General features: G+C 40.1%; 1 protein-coding gene across 2 annotated transcripts in view; it reads right to left on the bottom strand.

Annotated features, from left to right (window-relative positions):
- Window positions 1-4090: 4090 nt before the first annotated feature.
- CDCP1 (CUB domain containing protein 1) overlaps window positions 4091-14813 on the bottom strand; it is a 28847-nt gene continuing 18124 nt past the window's right edge. The window contains exons 5-10 of one of the 2 annotated variants that reach the window (XR_012633066.1): window positions 11827-12054; window positions 10703-11083; window positions 9881-10246; window positions 8526-8607; window positions 5717-7320; window positions 4091-4187 (exon numbers count right to left, since the gene is read on the bottom strand). Coding sequence is in view for 1 of the 2 variants with exons in the window: in XM_074898141.1 (XP_074754242.1) it covers window positions 6873-7320; window positions 8526-8607; window positions 9881-10246; window positions 10703-11083; window positions 11827-12054 (1505 nt within the window). In the remaining variant the exon portion in view is untranslated. Of the gene's footprint in view, window positions 4188-4635; window positions 7321-8525; window positions 8608-9880; window positions 10247-10702; window positions 11084-11826; window positions 12055-14813 lie in introns of those variants that run through there. The other variant, XM_074898141.1, reaches the window with a different exon arrangement.

Genomic DNA, 14813 nt, shown 5'->3' on the forward strand with positions numbered 1-14813 from the left:
TGCATAACCTAAAGCAAAGTGTGAGTTGTCAGAGACACTTTTACTATGGCAAATGTTAGTGAAGCAATTACAGATTTTGTAAAGTGTACCTTGGAAAGAGGTTACTAGTCACAACATGATTTTTTGCACTGCTCATGGACCTGGCTTATTGTTCTGCACGCTTCCATCTAATTTGGTGTCTAATGAGGTATTACTCATAAAAGAGGTCATTCATGTCAGGAGGAGCAATAGTTTCCAGAATAATCTGAGTTTTTTCTACACATATTAACATTTTCCCAAGTACTACTCCAGCTATTTGAGATGTAAACAACTATTTCAAGTACTGCCACTTCATTCAATGCTGAAGCAGCTTTGTGGCAGCAAAATCTGGGGATCTTACTGTAGCAAACCTCAGCTTTGCTGTAATCCAAGAAGAATCAGATGTGGTTAGAATAAGAAATAAGTTGTAGACAAAGGTTAAAAGTATTTCACCCCAGCATTGGCTGCTGGCTGTAAATCTCAGAATATTCACCAAAAAATGGTTTCTGGAGACTTCTGTCTTGAATTTGACTGATTGTGAGTGTGGGAAGAAAGGAAGACATGACATGAAAATACTGCAGTAGGAAAAGAAAGGGGGGAAATGACAAAAATCTGTCTTTCAGCAGTGCTTGGAGCAACTTCGATGATACATGGTTAAACCCCTCCAGGCTGTCTTACCACCAGCAGTGCTACCTTCCCAGCTATAACCCAGGCACAGATTCCTTAAGACTCATGTTCCACAAGTACTGGAAAGCGTTGTCACAGAAATCCAGCATCTCCTCTCAGCTGAAGCTGCATCTTGTGCTTTAATCCAGATGGGTGGTCACAAAAACCTTAGGAGAACCTGTAGGAGTTTCATCTGCAGAAATGATCAGCCAAAACACAAATGTCCGTATACACAAGTATATAGTAAATTGCTCATTTCCCTCAGATGTTTGAAGAGCAAGGAAAAATACTAAATTGTCTTCTGGGATATTAGACATATGCATGAACCTGTATGCTTTGCTAGCCTGGTTTAAGATATTTAGAAACTTCTTCTCTGTTAACCTGAATAAAAAATTAAGCAAGGGAGATCTAATGGCTTGCTGCCTTTTTTTTTTTTTTTTTAATTGCTCTGAAAGACTAAGCTATAAAGTGTTCACCAAACAATCATGCCAGAAGATTTCATTAAGCCTGTACATACTTTTTATAAACTGTCATTAACTTAAGGAAACAAATTAATGGAAAACATATGAACCTTTTCAAGCTTTGAATGGGTGAAGCATTAAGCTGTGAAAGTAATTAACAAGTACCTGAACAGGCTTGATCTGGCATAAAGTAAAACAAGTTTTAATTTACTGTGGAAACATGAAATCTATAAAGATTCAAACTTTTGGGTTTGCATCTTACTAAGATGATTATTCTTACACAAAAACATTTATCTTTAAAGCTCTCACTTTTGAGGGCATCAGAAAATGCATTACTTTTCTAAGTAGCATAACTCTGATAGTTATGGTGAGGAGACACCGGTGGATGTGAAGGTCTTTGAAGTTGAAAGCTTCATGCAATCATGCCCTGAAGTGCAAATGTGCAGTTTAATATGAACAAAACTCTACTTAGCAGCTTAAACTGTAAAGCAGTCATTTTTTGCCTTTGTAGTTAACTGTATGTTACCGAACGCCATCTATGCATATTTGTTTTCTGGTTACTTTTTCCAGAATCCAGCAATTAAATAAAAGTAGTGGTTTGAGAGGAGAAACACCATTAATTTGCTTAATTTAAAAAAAACAAACAACCCAACCTTTTAAATAAAAAGCATTTGCAATGATGAATTTGAAACAGATGCTAAAACAATTGGACTCAGGAACCTGCAGTGCTTACTCCTGAGACCAAGTGGTAAATCTCATTTAAGGACAGGGTTATTCTGTGCAGAAAACTAGGTTTATACACACATACTTAAAAGATGCATTGTGATTAATCTCACATAGGGAGAAAGCTGTCTGTATGGGCTCTGTCTGTCATTTTTTGGCCCTTAAAATAAAGATCAAAGGCAGGAATAGTTCTCTCACAGTGGCAAGCGGCTAAGGTTCAGGATATTGTAACAGCACCTTCAAGCAGAACCATGCCCAGGGCTCCTGAGAAAGAGGAACACCCAGACCTGTCCCTGTCTCACTTGAGGAGGTGGCCTCTGAAATAGAAGCATCCCCTCACCTCTCCTAGTATGTACCCAAACTACCTCACTGGAGGACACAGCCTTTCTGCCCTCAGCAGGGACCGATGATAGCCTCAGTGTTCAGAAATGAGCACCCCTTTGATAAACACTGGGGAAAAGCCTGTGGGAGAGCTCTAACACCCCTTGCTACCAGGAGGCCTAAGGCTGCTCAAAACTTCTGCAGTTCTGAAGGAAAAGGTCACACGATGCCCTAACTGGCTGATGGAGACATGCCAGGCCCAGCATGTGTCAGGGAGAAATCAGTTTCAAAGTCAAGCAACTAGGTATAATTCAGCCAAGCACAGCTTGCTTTTTTTTTTTTTTTTTTAATGGAGGGGTTGTGACTGTCCAAGTGCTGTGGTAAAAAACTAGTATTTAACCTTTGCTGGGAAAAACAGCAGGTACGTCAAAGTTGTTGCAGAGACCATTACGTACATGGAAACTCTTTTTGCACCTTTCACAAGCTTGCCCTCATTTCCTACATTTGAAAAAAAGAAAAAACATGGGAAAACACATGCAAAAAAGGACAAAATTAAAAGAAAAAAGAAAAAAGCACCTCAGAAGAAATTAAACACATCCAGGAGACCCATAAATGCCTTTTGCTCGCTAAGGCTCAGCTCCCTTGAAAACAGTCACATAGAGCAAACTTTGTCCCTCCTGCAGTCTTTTTCGTTGCTTCTCTCCCCTAATGGGAGGAAAGGCATGTGGTACTCTCCTCCATCCCTCCAACAGACCACCATGCCCTTCAAAATAAAACAACAAAAAAAGGGGAGTACATACTTTACATGGAACATTTTGTTTATTCTAAGTTACACTTTCTGAAATCAAATCCTTTCCAGTTAGAAAAAAATATAATAGTTTCGCTGCAAAGATGACAGGACATCATCAGAACTTTTCTCCACATTTTCTTCTGAGAAAACACCTTTCAGAAAGTGAGGCCATTTTCCTAGCCTCAAGTCTAAAAAGGTGCTATGTGTGGATGGAGTATTGCTCTGTTACAGCATCTTTGATGGGATGCATCAGGCACTCTTTCTAGAGTTGAGGGACTGTAGCAGTTGTACCAGGATACACAGATCTATATATAAAATATACACTCACACAAATGTAGCAATTAACAAAGCAGTTCCTCCAGTTTTTGAAGATTCATCTTGCCCAGGAGCATTAAGTCTGACTTGTGTGCACCAGCGTAGCAATTCTTTAATACAAGAGATGGACACAAAACCCCCAAAAAACTTCTGTATGTTAGGAATGTTGCAATTTGCCATGCTTCATTTATGTTGTTGGAACAACATGACAGAAGTTTCTAAGTCCCTGTAAAAAGACTATCCTTTCCTCTAGACTGGATCAGGTTTCCACACCAGAATTCCTAAGTTTCAAATAAAATTAAGTAATCCATGCTTACTTAATTGCTGGGAAGTTATGCTTTATGAAAAATAAAATAATAACTAAGTGGGATATAGAAAGCCATTTATACTAAAGGAATGAATCCTGTAATTTTTCTTAAGTTTCTAGCTTCAAAATTTTCAGGGAGATAGATTTATATTCAGGTCAGGAGTTTCTGAACTGCTGTCCCCTCCCCTGTGGACCCCCACCTTTCAATTAATGGTTAACCAGACTTAGAAAAATTTCCAAATGATAAGTACTTTCATTTACATTCATATTAAGTGGCAGTTTTGGGGATGGCCTAGGGACTGGATGATCCTTGCTGAGCTTCCTATGCCTTCCAAGAGTAGATCTGACTAATTCAGCCTAGGGTCCATTCCCATCAACTACTGTGATCCTCAGTAGTGAGGATTTCAAACATCATTTTCTATGTGCATTAAACTTGCCTCAAAATCAATAAAAACAAACCAAAAAAGCAATCAGTAGGTACTGTTTCTGTGCATTTCAATTTAGAACAAAAAAGGTCTTCGTGTATTTTCATAAAGGCCTCTTCTGGGTTGGAGTACTCATAAAATGTACATTTACGCTGTTAACCCTGAAAAGAAATTAATTTGGTATGCGTCAGTTGGGCGTGAATAAATTACAATCATCACAACCCTACCAAGAAGCCACTGAACCATTTATTTTTATATGAAAGCTTCAAATATTTTACAACCCTTCTCCCCAAAGATCTAAACACGTGCCTTTAAAAGCAGCAATTAATAGCATATCACTGGCTATACGAGAAAAAGGACACTCAGTCAGCAGTATATTATCCCAGCAAACTAGATTCTCTAAAAACCCATTTCTGTTGTCTAGGGCAATGGCATAGCTACCAATACTCAAGGCTGAGTTCACACACACACGAAAACTGTACACTAGTTACTCCAGCTGGTAATATTGTTATATTTTATTTATTTTTTAAAAAAATTAAGTTACAACTTTCTCTTAATGAAAAGCAAACTGGAATTTGTCTGAACTCTTACTCTAAATGTACCAAAATAAGCAGTGAAAGTCAACCGTAGACTGCAAACAACTGTAAACTAAGATTTATATTGTTGTACCAAAAGCTGAGTTAAAATAGAACAAATAAAAACACCAGACAACATGCATCATATTCTTCCTTCAAAGATCAAGATGTGAACAAAAGCTTGACCTCCATTATGTTTTCTTCAGTTGGTTAGAAAGAACATGAACTAAAAAATTTAATCTAAGCAACTGCAGAAATTGAGCTAGAAGGATGAGGCAGCCTTGAATTTCTTACAGACTTCTCACTTCTCTTTTTATTGAAAGGGAATGAGAAATATGGACCAGATGAATACACAACTGGACTATTCCGATAAAAATGTATTGTGGCAATTCAGTTACCTGAGAAAATAGTTATCAGTATTGCAGAAATCTTTAAGTTCTCAAATGACATTAAAACAACTTAGTACACTTTGAAATATGTGATCCCAGTGACTAACCAGAGACCTAGGAATACTCATCTCTATATTAAAACTGAAAAACATAAGAAGAAAAATACCTGAAACAATTAAAAGGCACTTTTAGCTGGCATGTGTTTTGTTACATGTTACAGAAAACTGAGTCAGATATGACATTATACTGAATCTTATAGTGGTCCAAGCAGTATAATCGTATACACTGTTAAATACACACACGATCGTATAAATAGTCAATTTGCAATGCCAGCATAGTTAACAGGAAGAAATTCTCCTTTTTTTAAACTTAAACAGTCAGGTTTCTAGTAAAGACATTTAAATTTTAGACATTATTATAATGTTTAACATTATTGTATGCAACACTGTCTAAAAGTTTTATAGCACCTCCACGTATCGCTAGGCAAGAAACAGTCCTGGTAAAACAGTTGGAGAGAAATTCTCAAGTCATCAAGTCTACTGTTGCACGCGAAATTGCAAACATCCTCAGTAACTGCACACCTGGACAAGCCAGATGTTTGTATATAAAATGCAACTTTATTTATATACCCATAGTCCTCTGCACAAAGATCCAACCCTCAAGTTTTAAAACACACAGACGCTGAGGGGCATGCTAATGACAGACTTAAAAATGAGACCTATTTACCTGATTTCAAGAGGTGCCTTTCAAAGCCAGCTAGACAACTGAAGTGTAAATCCCACCAGAAATCAAGAGCTGTTCCCACCATTTGGACATGATTGTTGAATTCAGACTGATAAAAAAAAAAAATCAGATTAAAAATCTAGGCTTTCCCTATGGATTTACTCTCATTCTTTACATTTCAGGGAAACTGCCTGCTAGAAATAATCTGTCATCTTTACCCCTTTCTTTAATCCTTATTAAATAACCAAGCATCTCTAACAGGGACAGTGAAAAGCATTAGTAAACAGCTGGATGGCCACAGCATCATTTCTTCACCGAATCCTTACTCTTTTGAACCAAAAGCATAAGATATTAGTAAACTGTGAATCTACAGGCTTCCAAACAGATGTGCAAATTGGTTTAGACATTTGAAACTGTTTTTGTAAAAAATTAAAGAAAATACCGTCTTTGGTGTAAGCTCACACAGTGCTATCAAGTATAACAACATCAACTGGAAATTAGAGAAAACCCGTAACTTTACTTTCAAACAACTAGAAGAGCCCAAGCTCAAGCATTCACACTGATTTACACCCATGGAGCTCTTCCAGGCAGCACACGTGGTCTTTCACTACACTTACATGCTAAATATGATGAGTTTTCAAGCAGCAAGTGGTGAAAATGACAGTGTCTCCTCCTTTGCTCAGACATCAGCAGATCGTTTAGACACCTGTGCAACCTGGAGCTGCCTTGAGATGATGATGTAGCCTACACCTTCCAAGAGTTACCAACCAACACTCAGGAACAAATGACTTGTGAGGAGGAACTACTGGACAAAACACTCTCTCTATTAATTGCCACAGTTTCAGGCTGGCAGTTAGAAATTCATTTTCCTGATATCTTCATAATAAAAAGCAGGAGTGTACCTTTGCCGCCTGTTTCATAACCAAAAGCGCATCTAGTGTTGGAGCATCTCAAGCGGTTTTGAGTGTGCTAGATGTTCACTCTAAAACTGAAAGCTATCAACAGTGGAAGTTTAAAAAAAAAACCAAAAAACAAATGAACAACACACATACAAAACAACAAAACACATTTAAAAATAACACTCGTCTTCAGGTTTTTTTCCTAGACCCCTGTCCTTACACCTGTATTTCCACAGGAAACTGCTATATTTGGTGTAAAATTACTCTGCTAAACCATCCTGTTCTTTATTTTCCAGCAAAGACATGCTTATATCTCCATTATTCTTTTCATTTTTATCTCCATTGTCCTCCAATTGCTCCGATTTCTGATGAGCAAATGTGTAAGTGTCATGGTCCGTGTCTGTCAGAGACGGAGGTTCCTCAGTGTTAGAAGAGCATTTAATGTCTTTTCTGAAGGAGAACGGAGGTGGAGAAGGTGGCAAGCTACCAATGGGTCCATCAAAAGGCCGGTACACGTCAACTTCTGGAGCAACAGAGCCATTGGATTCCTTCAGCAAGTGCCCATAGACCATAGCATCATCAATAACTGCATAGACATGAGACTCATTGTTTTTCCTCCCTTTTGTGAATAAGCCTTGTTTTCCAGGCACCTGGGTATTTACGTTGGCATTGTACACTCCCACCATGGGATTCTGGCTTTTCTTCTTCCTGTTACAGTTGAAATTGTTAACAGGTCAGAAACAACACATGGCTGGTACGTTTGGACTCAATAAAACCAGCTTGTTTACCCATCCCAGCCACCCAGTGTCAAGCAGTCTACCTGGATGGAAGGCTCTACTTCCAGTCTTAGGAAAAATAACTCTTGAGTCTAGACATGCTTTTCTAACAGAGCAGAAGATAACTTCATGCTATTTGGTTACCTACTACTGCTCTGCTGACCCTGAAGTTTCAAAAATTAACTCCAATCGCCTCCCAGGCATGGAGGTTCCGGCTTTGCAGTGTACCATGTCTCCCAACATCCACAGACATTAATAGGACCTAGAGGCCATCAGGTCCTCACAAAACAAGGCTGAGCATTACTGAAGACGAGTGAGATAGAGGGTCCTCTATGAAAGTCGAATGAACTTTTCTTGGTTGCACTTTCTGGAGTGACTGTCCCCAAAGTGGAAAGACCAAAGGCTAAACTGAAGATTTTTAAGCCTATATTTGTCAAGTCTTTCCTGCGTGGCAGAGAAGTGAGCTCATGGCTGCTCTAGTCATCACATTGCACAAATTCATTCCAGCTCTACAGCTTCAGGACCCAATCACCTTGGCAGCACTGATCAGACATGTATCAGAAATCCCAAACTATTGATGACTTCAACTCCGTTTGCATGAATAATGCTATGCACGTTGTCTTTGCACAACCTAGTTCTCTCCGCAAGGGCTCATCGCATAGAAAAATGCTCCTACTTGATGTGCAAACTCCAAGAGAAGTTGCTGGAGGTTGCATAGATGAACAATAGCTCCTAGTATATCTGGGTGAATTTACAGCTTGTTTGAATAAAATCTTGTCTAGAGTCACACGTGCAGCAGCCACGTTCATTGCAATTTCATTTCACAGGAATTGCTGATGAAGTCCAACCAATACCTTACTTATAGCACAGGCTTCTGGCTGTACTAAAGGCCAAGGTAGACAATGCACTGTGGACTGAAGTAATGCAACTCGAGGAATGCTGCTCTAAGCCTTAAGTTAGTCAATTTAGTGTAAAGCAGCATTCCTGGACTCACATTAATTCCACCACTACTGCCTACATCATGCTTCAGAACCTTATTCAAGGGATCTATATCAACACATGAAACAGAGGGCCCAGCACTACTCCCAAAATGCCTTCTTGAACTGCTAAGCTACACATGCCAAACTATTAACTTACTTCTTCTTAACACAGAACACAGTCAGTCCAATCGCTGCAAGAACTCCGGCCCCGGCCACAACAGCAAGTACCACTCCTAGGTCTGCAAACAGACAAGGTACAAGGACACTTACCAAGAGACACAACATCCAGCTTTCTCCTTAAAGCTGTCTGGGTCTGAACCTTCTCAAGAGTTTCTAAGCATAGCAGCTGCCTGCAGAGCAGGAGTTTCCAAGCTGTGCTCACTGTGGGGCAACATAAGCCATTTCCACGAGGTTGGAGGCCAAGCAATAACAAACTCCTGCTGCTAGCAGTGGAGCACAACCAAAAAAACCCAACCAACCCACCACCTCCAAGAGTTCAGCTCATGTGCTGCTAAACTTAACCCACAGCATCTCACATGCCTCTGGCTGAACAGGCAGGGAAGAGAAGAAAGTGCACAGGGAGACAGAGAGGGATTCAACAGAGGAAACAGTGACATTTCACCAACTTCCCCTCAATACCATCCTTTCCTCTGAAATGCAAAAGTTCTCCAGACCTGGGCTTTTCTAGGAGTCATAAAATTGATCTGGAAAGTCCATGTATAAGCAAAGAAAAATGCCACATGTTTTAAAAGGAATATACATTACACAAAAGACTAAAAACTAAAAATTAATTTGATAGTGTTTCAGTTCTAGCCTGCGTAGCCAATACTTCTGCACACAGTAGTCTCCCACAGGTGAAGATGAAGTGCAAATGTGAAGTAAGTTTGCATATGCAAAAGCTACCCTAAAAATACACCCCTCATTCCCCGCTTTTTTTTTTTTTTTTTTTTGACTACTTATGTTTCAGGGAGATAAAAGACAACAAGAATACAGTTTTTGCTGTTAGTGTCACTGTTCATATGAGCAAGAAATCATCCCTGGGACAGGTCTCACCATATAGTGCAGAGTGCTCTGATGACTAATTGAACTGCTAACAGGAAGTAAGGACTACTTGGATGAATAAGTTGGCACAACCAAATACCAAGTCATTCACCAGGTCTGTGACCTTGGGAGGGTAAAAATATCACATCCAGAATGTTTAAGATCAGGTGATCTTCAACTTAAAAAGCTAAATTTAAAAAAAAAATAAATCTAGTCTTACTTCCTCCAAGACCTGCAATCCTGCATCTCAAAAAAACCTCCTAAAAACCACAAAAAGACCCGCATTATGTTAAAACTCCTCCTTTCTCCCCAGCTGTAACTCTCAGAGGTTTTTGAGGGACAGCTATTTCCAAGGGTAGGGATCCCATAAAACCTACACCCAAGGAGAACCAGCATCCATTATTACTCCCCCAGGGAAAAGAAAGGAAACAAGCAGAAAGCAAACCCCTACAACCACCTTACAGGACTCACCTATCTGCTTGTCAGCAAAAGTCACCCAGAACTGCAAGGTCAGCTGTGTCTTATCCACGGGTTTACAGTTGGAGACATTTACCCAGAAGTCGTGATACATGTTTCGGGGCTCGGGCAGCTGCTCGTCCTCACGGCACACGGTCTCCTCCGCCCCCAGTGTCTCTTCCTTTATGTTGACATAGGCACGGCCTGTCTCACAAATGATGCCCATGCGATTCTTGGAGAACCCAAGGCGGGCAACTTGCTTGCTGGGCACAATGATGTACCAGGATATGGAGACATAAGGAGGTAGACCATAAGGCCAGTTGGGAGTCTGCAAGTAAACTTTAGCTTTTGCATCTGGACTCACAGTGAAAGCACACTCATCTGTAGCAAAGGAAAAAGAATAAAGGAATGAGAACTTAGTTTTGATATTTCTTTTTAAAGCCTTCTCTTTCAGCATGTAAAATTATCTGGGTTTTCTTCATAACAAAAAAGCACCACTTATACCTGTGATCAGCAAATTTATACAGTCAATTGCATCTCAGTATCAGCAACAAAACTCACCTATTGTCCCCTCTCCCATCAATAATTATCACAATTAGCACAGATATATATGCAGAATTTCCCAAAACCAACTATCTACCACCTGGAGTACAAAGTTCCTTTCATCTTCCAGGAATAATCTACCTCACCGATTTAGATAAAGATTGATGCTAGCAATGGCTCCAGGACTAGACTCTACAGAATTGAACTCTTATTTATATTTGTTCGTATGTGCTCTAAGAAGCGTATCGAGAGATCCAACACTGCACAACAAAGTGGTACAAAATGCTACCTTACCTTTAATATGTGGCACAAAAGACATTTTCAGATCCTGATGGTTAGACTCATTAAGGAATCCTTTACCAAATGTTTTTAAGGATATGGTGATATTATTCCTCAACTGAATCTTTTCAATGGATCCACCAGGACAGAATACACCAACATTCAACTCTGCCTCTGGGGTGGCACTAACAATACTGTAACTGTAGCTTGTGTTGCACCTCTGCTCTGGGACGTGTTGCTGAAGTTTCAAGGACGGAGACATAATTTCTATGTTGATCAGATCAGGAGCCAAGAGCTTCCAAATAAACTTATGCAGTCGAATTGGCAATTGGGTAATAGTCTTGGGCACCGAAAGGGAATAGATCTTCCTCTGACACCACCGAAGATCGACACAGCCTGCAATCACAAAAAACAAGTCCCAAGGGTTGTATTTTTCTTGCAGAGGAAATAGCTAGGAAAAGTAAGTTTTCCTGTGTACCAGAGTACACACACACACAGAGTACTGTTGGTTTTGTGTTACAGACCCAGATAAGCATCTGCCTAAGACAATTTTTTTAATAGAAATGACACGTTTGAGTAAAGAGCTTTCCTTAAAATGGTGCACGACACCAAAGAAACCAACAGATACAAACATATTCAAAATCCCTCAAATCAAGATACTACTTTCGCTGTAACACTTGCTGATTGGGACACTGTTGCAGACTAGCCAAGGTCCAGATATATACTTAAAAACTCTTTCTCTGCTGGTAGTTGAAAGTATTTGGGAATATCCTACACCAAGTGGATATGCAAGAGGCACAAGACGCATTCCTGATGGCCACCTTGGTCCTGCATTTTCATAGGCAGATTTATGGTTCCCCTGCTCTGTTTCCATATTTTGCAGTTTTCAGTGTGAAGATTCTTAGGTGCCTTCTGTCCTTTCCCTTTTAGGAATAGCTACACAGTTTCTATTTTTAAAGGTAGAATGAGGTAATGAACACGGTCATCTCCAGATTCATTGTACCCATCTCCCAGCTGGCCAACGCCTGGTTTCTAACCACTCTATTTAAAGCCCAAGTGAGAGAAGGTTTGTTTGACCCCTGAGGAAAAGCATGCAAAAGCATTCTCTAGGAAACAACGTTAAGCCACTTTTGTCATACTTATGCCTTTTTCAGCTGTGATCCTCAGATGGGACAAGTCCTTGCATAGAAAGGAGATCTTGTAAATGGCTCCAGACACCAAAGTCAAGACGCGGTCACAGGTGCGAGGATCCTTGCAGATCAGGCATATCGGTTCAGACATGAGCGGGATGCGGCTGGGCCACCCTTCAAAGTGTATTGTTACAGTCATATTCCACTCCTTGCTCAGGTCGACCAGATGGGTGACATCTGCAATGAAAAACATCCCACAGCAATTACTGGCAAGAAGCATGGTGTGAAGCAGAACTTTCTCCATCTTCTCACCCTGTTAAGACGAGCAGCTGTCATAGCCATTTCTTTATGAGCTAAGAAAACATTATTTACTTCTTTGCATCAGCGTAATACGAACTTAGGCAGTATCCTATCGCCTTCCTAATTTAGAGGTTTGATCCTTTCCACACACAAATCCCATTCCCCTACTACTTGCCAGCTCTAACAGTGTAACACGCATGCTAGCCCCTTTTGAACAGGTTAGGCTATAACGTAAGGAATTCAGCCAACTATGTTGGAATTGTTTTCCCTAAGAGGTTTCTTGCATTTCTTTTAAAGTCAATTCTACCGATCACACAACAGTTGATCAGAAAAGGCATCAACAGAAGGCTAAGCAATGCGTGTCTCTCTCTCCCCCTCTGCTAAAGCACTGGTGAGGCATCTGCAAGTGCTGGGTCAAGTTTTGAGCTCCCCAGCACAAGAGACACATGGATGTACTGGAGTAAAGCCAGCAAGGAGCCACAAAGATGCTCAAGGGATAGAAGGATCTCTAATAGGAGAAGAGAATGAGAGCTGGGCCTGTTTAGCCTGAAGGTGGTGGCTCAGGGGGATGTGGGCATGTGTAAATGATATGGTGCCAGACTCTTCTCAGTGGTGCCCAGTGACAGGGCAAAAGGCACAAATTGAAATATAGGAAATTCTGCTTAAACATTAAAAAAAAGCCAGGTTGGTTAAACACTGAAACAGGCTACCCAGAGAAGTTGTGAAGTCTTTGGAGATACTCCAAACCCAACTAGACACAGTGCTAGGCAACCTGTTCTAGCTGACCCTGCCTGAGCAGGGGCGTTTGACTAGATGATCTCAAGAGGTCCCTGCCAACCTCAGCCATTTCTGTGAGTCTGATATCCTAGATGACTGATAGAAACCATATCTACTCCAATCTAACTGAAAAATCATGAGCCCTTCTAAGACCTACTTCCATGAGTCTCTTAAGCGTGCTCCATAAGAGCAACTCTTGCACAATACAAAAAATAGACATATTAAAGAGGAAAGGGTTATGATTTTTTTCTGACTTTCCCTAACCAACTGGCTTCAAGGCCTTGTCTTCCATCATGTACTATCTGGGGCAGCTACAGCAAGTTGGAACAACAAGGGTAAGCAGGGATGACAAAAACCTTCTCCCGCATAAGCTAATGGCAGTTACAAATAGTCAGAACATCTGGAATGGGGAAGATAGGGAAAGAGGAAAAAAATCCCAAATCACAGCCTAGTTTAAAGATTAACTATCACATGGAAAGATCGATATTGGATCCACACAGTATCCTTACACTGTTAACAAGGCATGTGTCTCTGATGTCAAAAGAAAGCAACTTGATTAGTGGAAGGTGTTCCTGCCCATGGCAGGGGGGTTAGAACGAGATGATCTTTAAGGTCCCTTTCAACACAAGACATTCTGTGATTCTATGATTCTATAAAGAAGATTAAAAACCAAATCTATACATATACACTATTATTACTCTTAATTTTCTGGTTTTAGCTATGGATCTCAAAGTCATAAACAAAAGGGGAATAAAATAGCTCTCTCCTGTGTGGAAAACCAGACACACAAAAAGGCAAGAGGTCAGATGAAATTCTCCAAGTCACTGGCACAACCAAGCACAGAACCAAGAATTTCTACCACAAGGTAACTCTTTCTTCAGAATGTTGTGGGGTTTTTTGTAGCAGCTAAACACAGAGAGGGTTAGATCAAGAAGTTATTTCGACTGGAAAGAGCTATATTCTCCTCTGATTTAATGACAAGTACCACAGACAGCTGTGGAATACCCAAATATTTGGGAAGCTTTGAGAATATGCAGATACCAATACATTTTTAATAAGAGCCATGTTTAACTTGCACACTGCAGATGGCATTTCTTGGTTTGGGGTTTTGTTTGTTTGTTTTTTAAATTAAAGTTTCAATACTGTCCTGAGGGCTGAATTTGAATCTTTGATGGGACTTACATAAGTACAAAATCACTCATGAAATCCTACAAAACCCCTAGAGAAACCACCGTTGTCTCTTAAATCCAAGTGGTGTATTACTTGCATTTCACTCAGTAAATGACAATCTGTTTTTAATTTTTTAGGTGATTATCGTCTTGTCTACTGACCAAAAATACATTAAAATTACTCTTTGTTTTCCAAAGTAGAAGGGAAATAAAGCTGATTAACCGAATACAGTGTTTTCACTCTGTCCAGCTTCCAAGATGCAACACACAATAAATGTAAGCAAATGTGATTTAGTTAACAATTTCAGGAGGATTTGCTGTTCATGAATGGAGCCAGGCTAGACAGACAAAGAACTCAGGATTACAGTGGTGAGATGTTACAGACCCTTTCTGGATACGTGGACTTCAAGGTACAGGCCATTCAAACTTTATGCCCTCTAAAATTACTTCGAAGGCCTTCAAGTAGCTCCTGCTGCAGGGGGCCTTCCTCCAGACCGTGGACTTTCCTCCACCTGCTCCTCTGCAGTGAGGGTACCTTGATTATTGACCTCCACCAAGAACTGAGGTCAGAGCTAAGAAGCCAGAGGATAAATCACTAACTTCATAGCTCATTACCTAGCCAGGCCTTTTATTTCTGTTTTTAGATAAATGCTCTGGTATTACAAATCATTGTGTTAAGCCATCTGATTTTGAGGCAAGTAAACAGAAAAAAAATTTCTTAGCGTAGCAACAAGTAGCAAGAAACCTAAA

This window comes from Athene noctua, chromosome 2, assembly GCF_965140245.1.
Source record: "Athene noctua chromosome 2, bAthNoc1.hap1.1, whole genome shotgun sequence".
Lineage (NCBI taxonomy): Eukaryota > Metazoa > Chordata > Aves > Strigiformes > Strigidae > Athene > Athene noctua.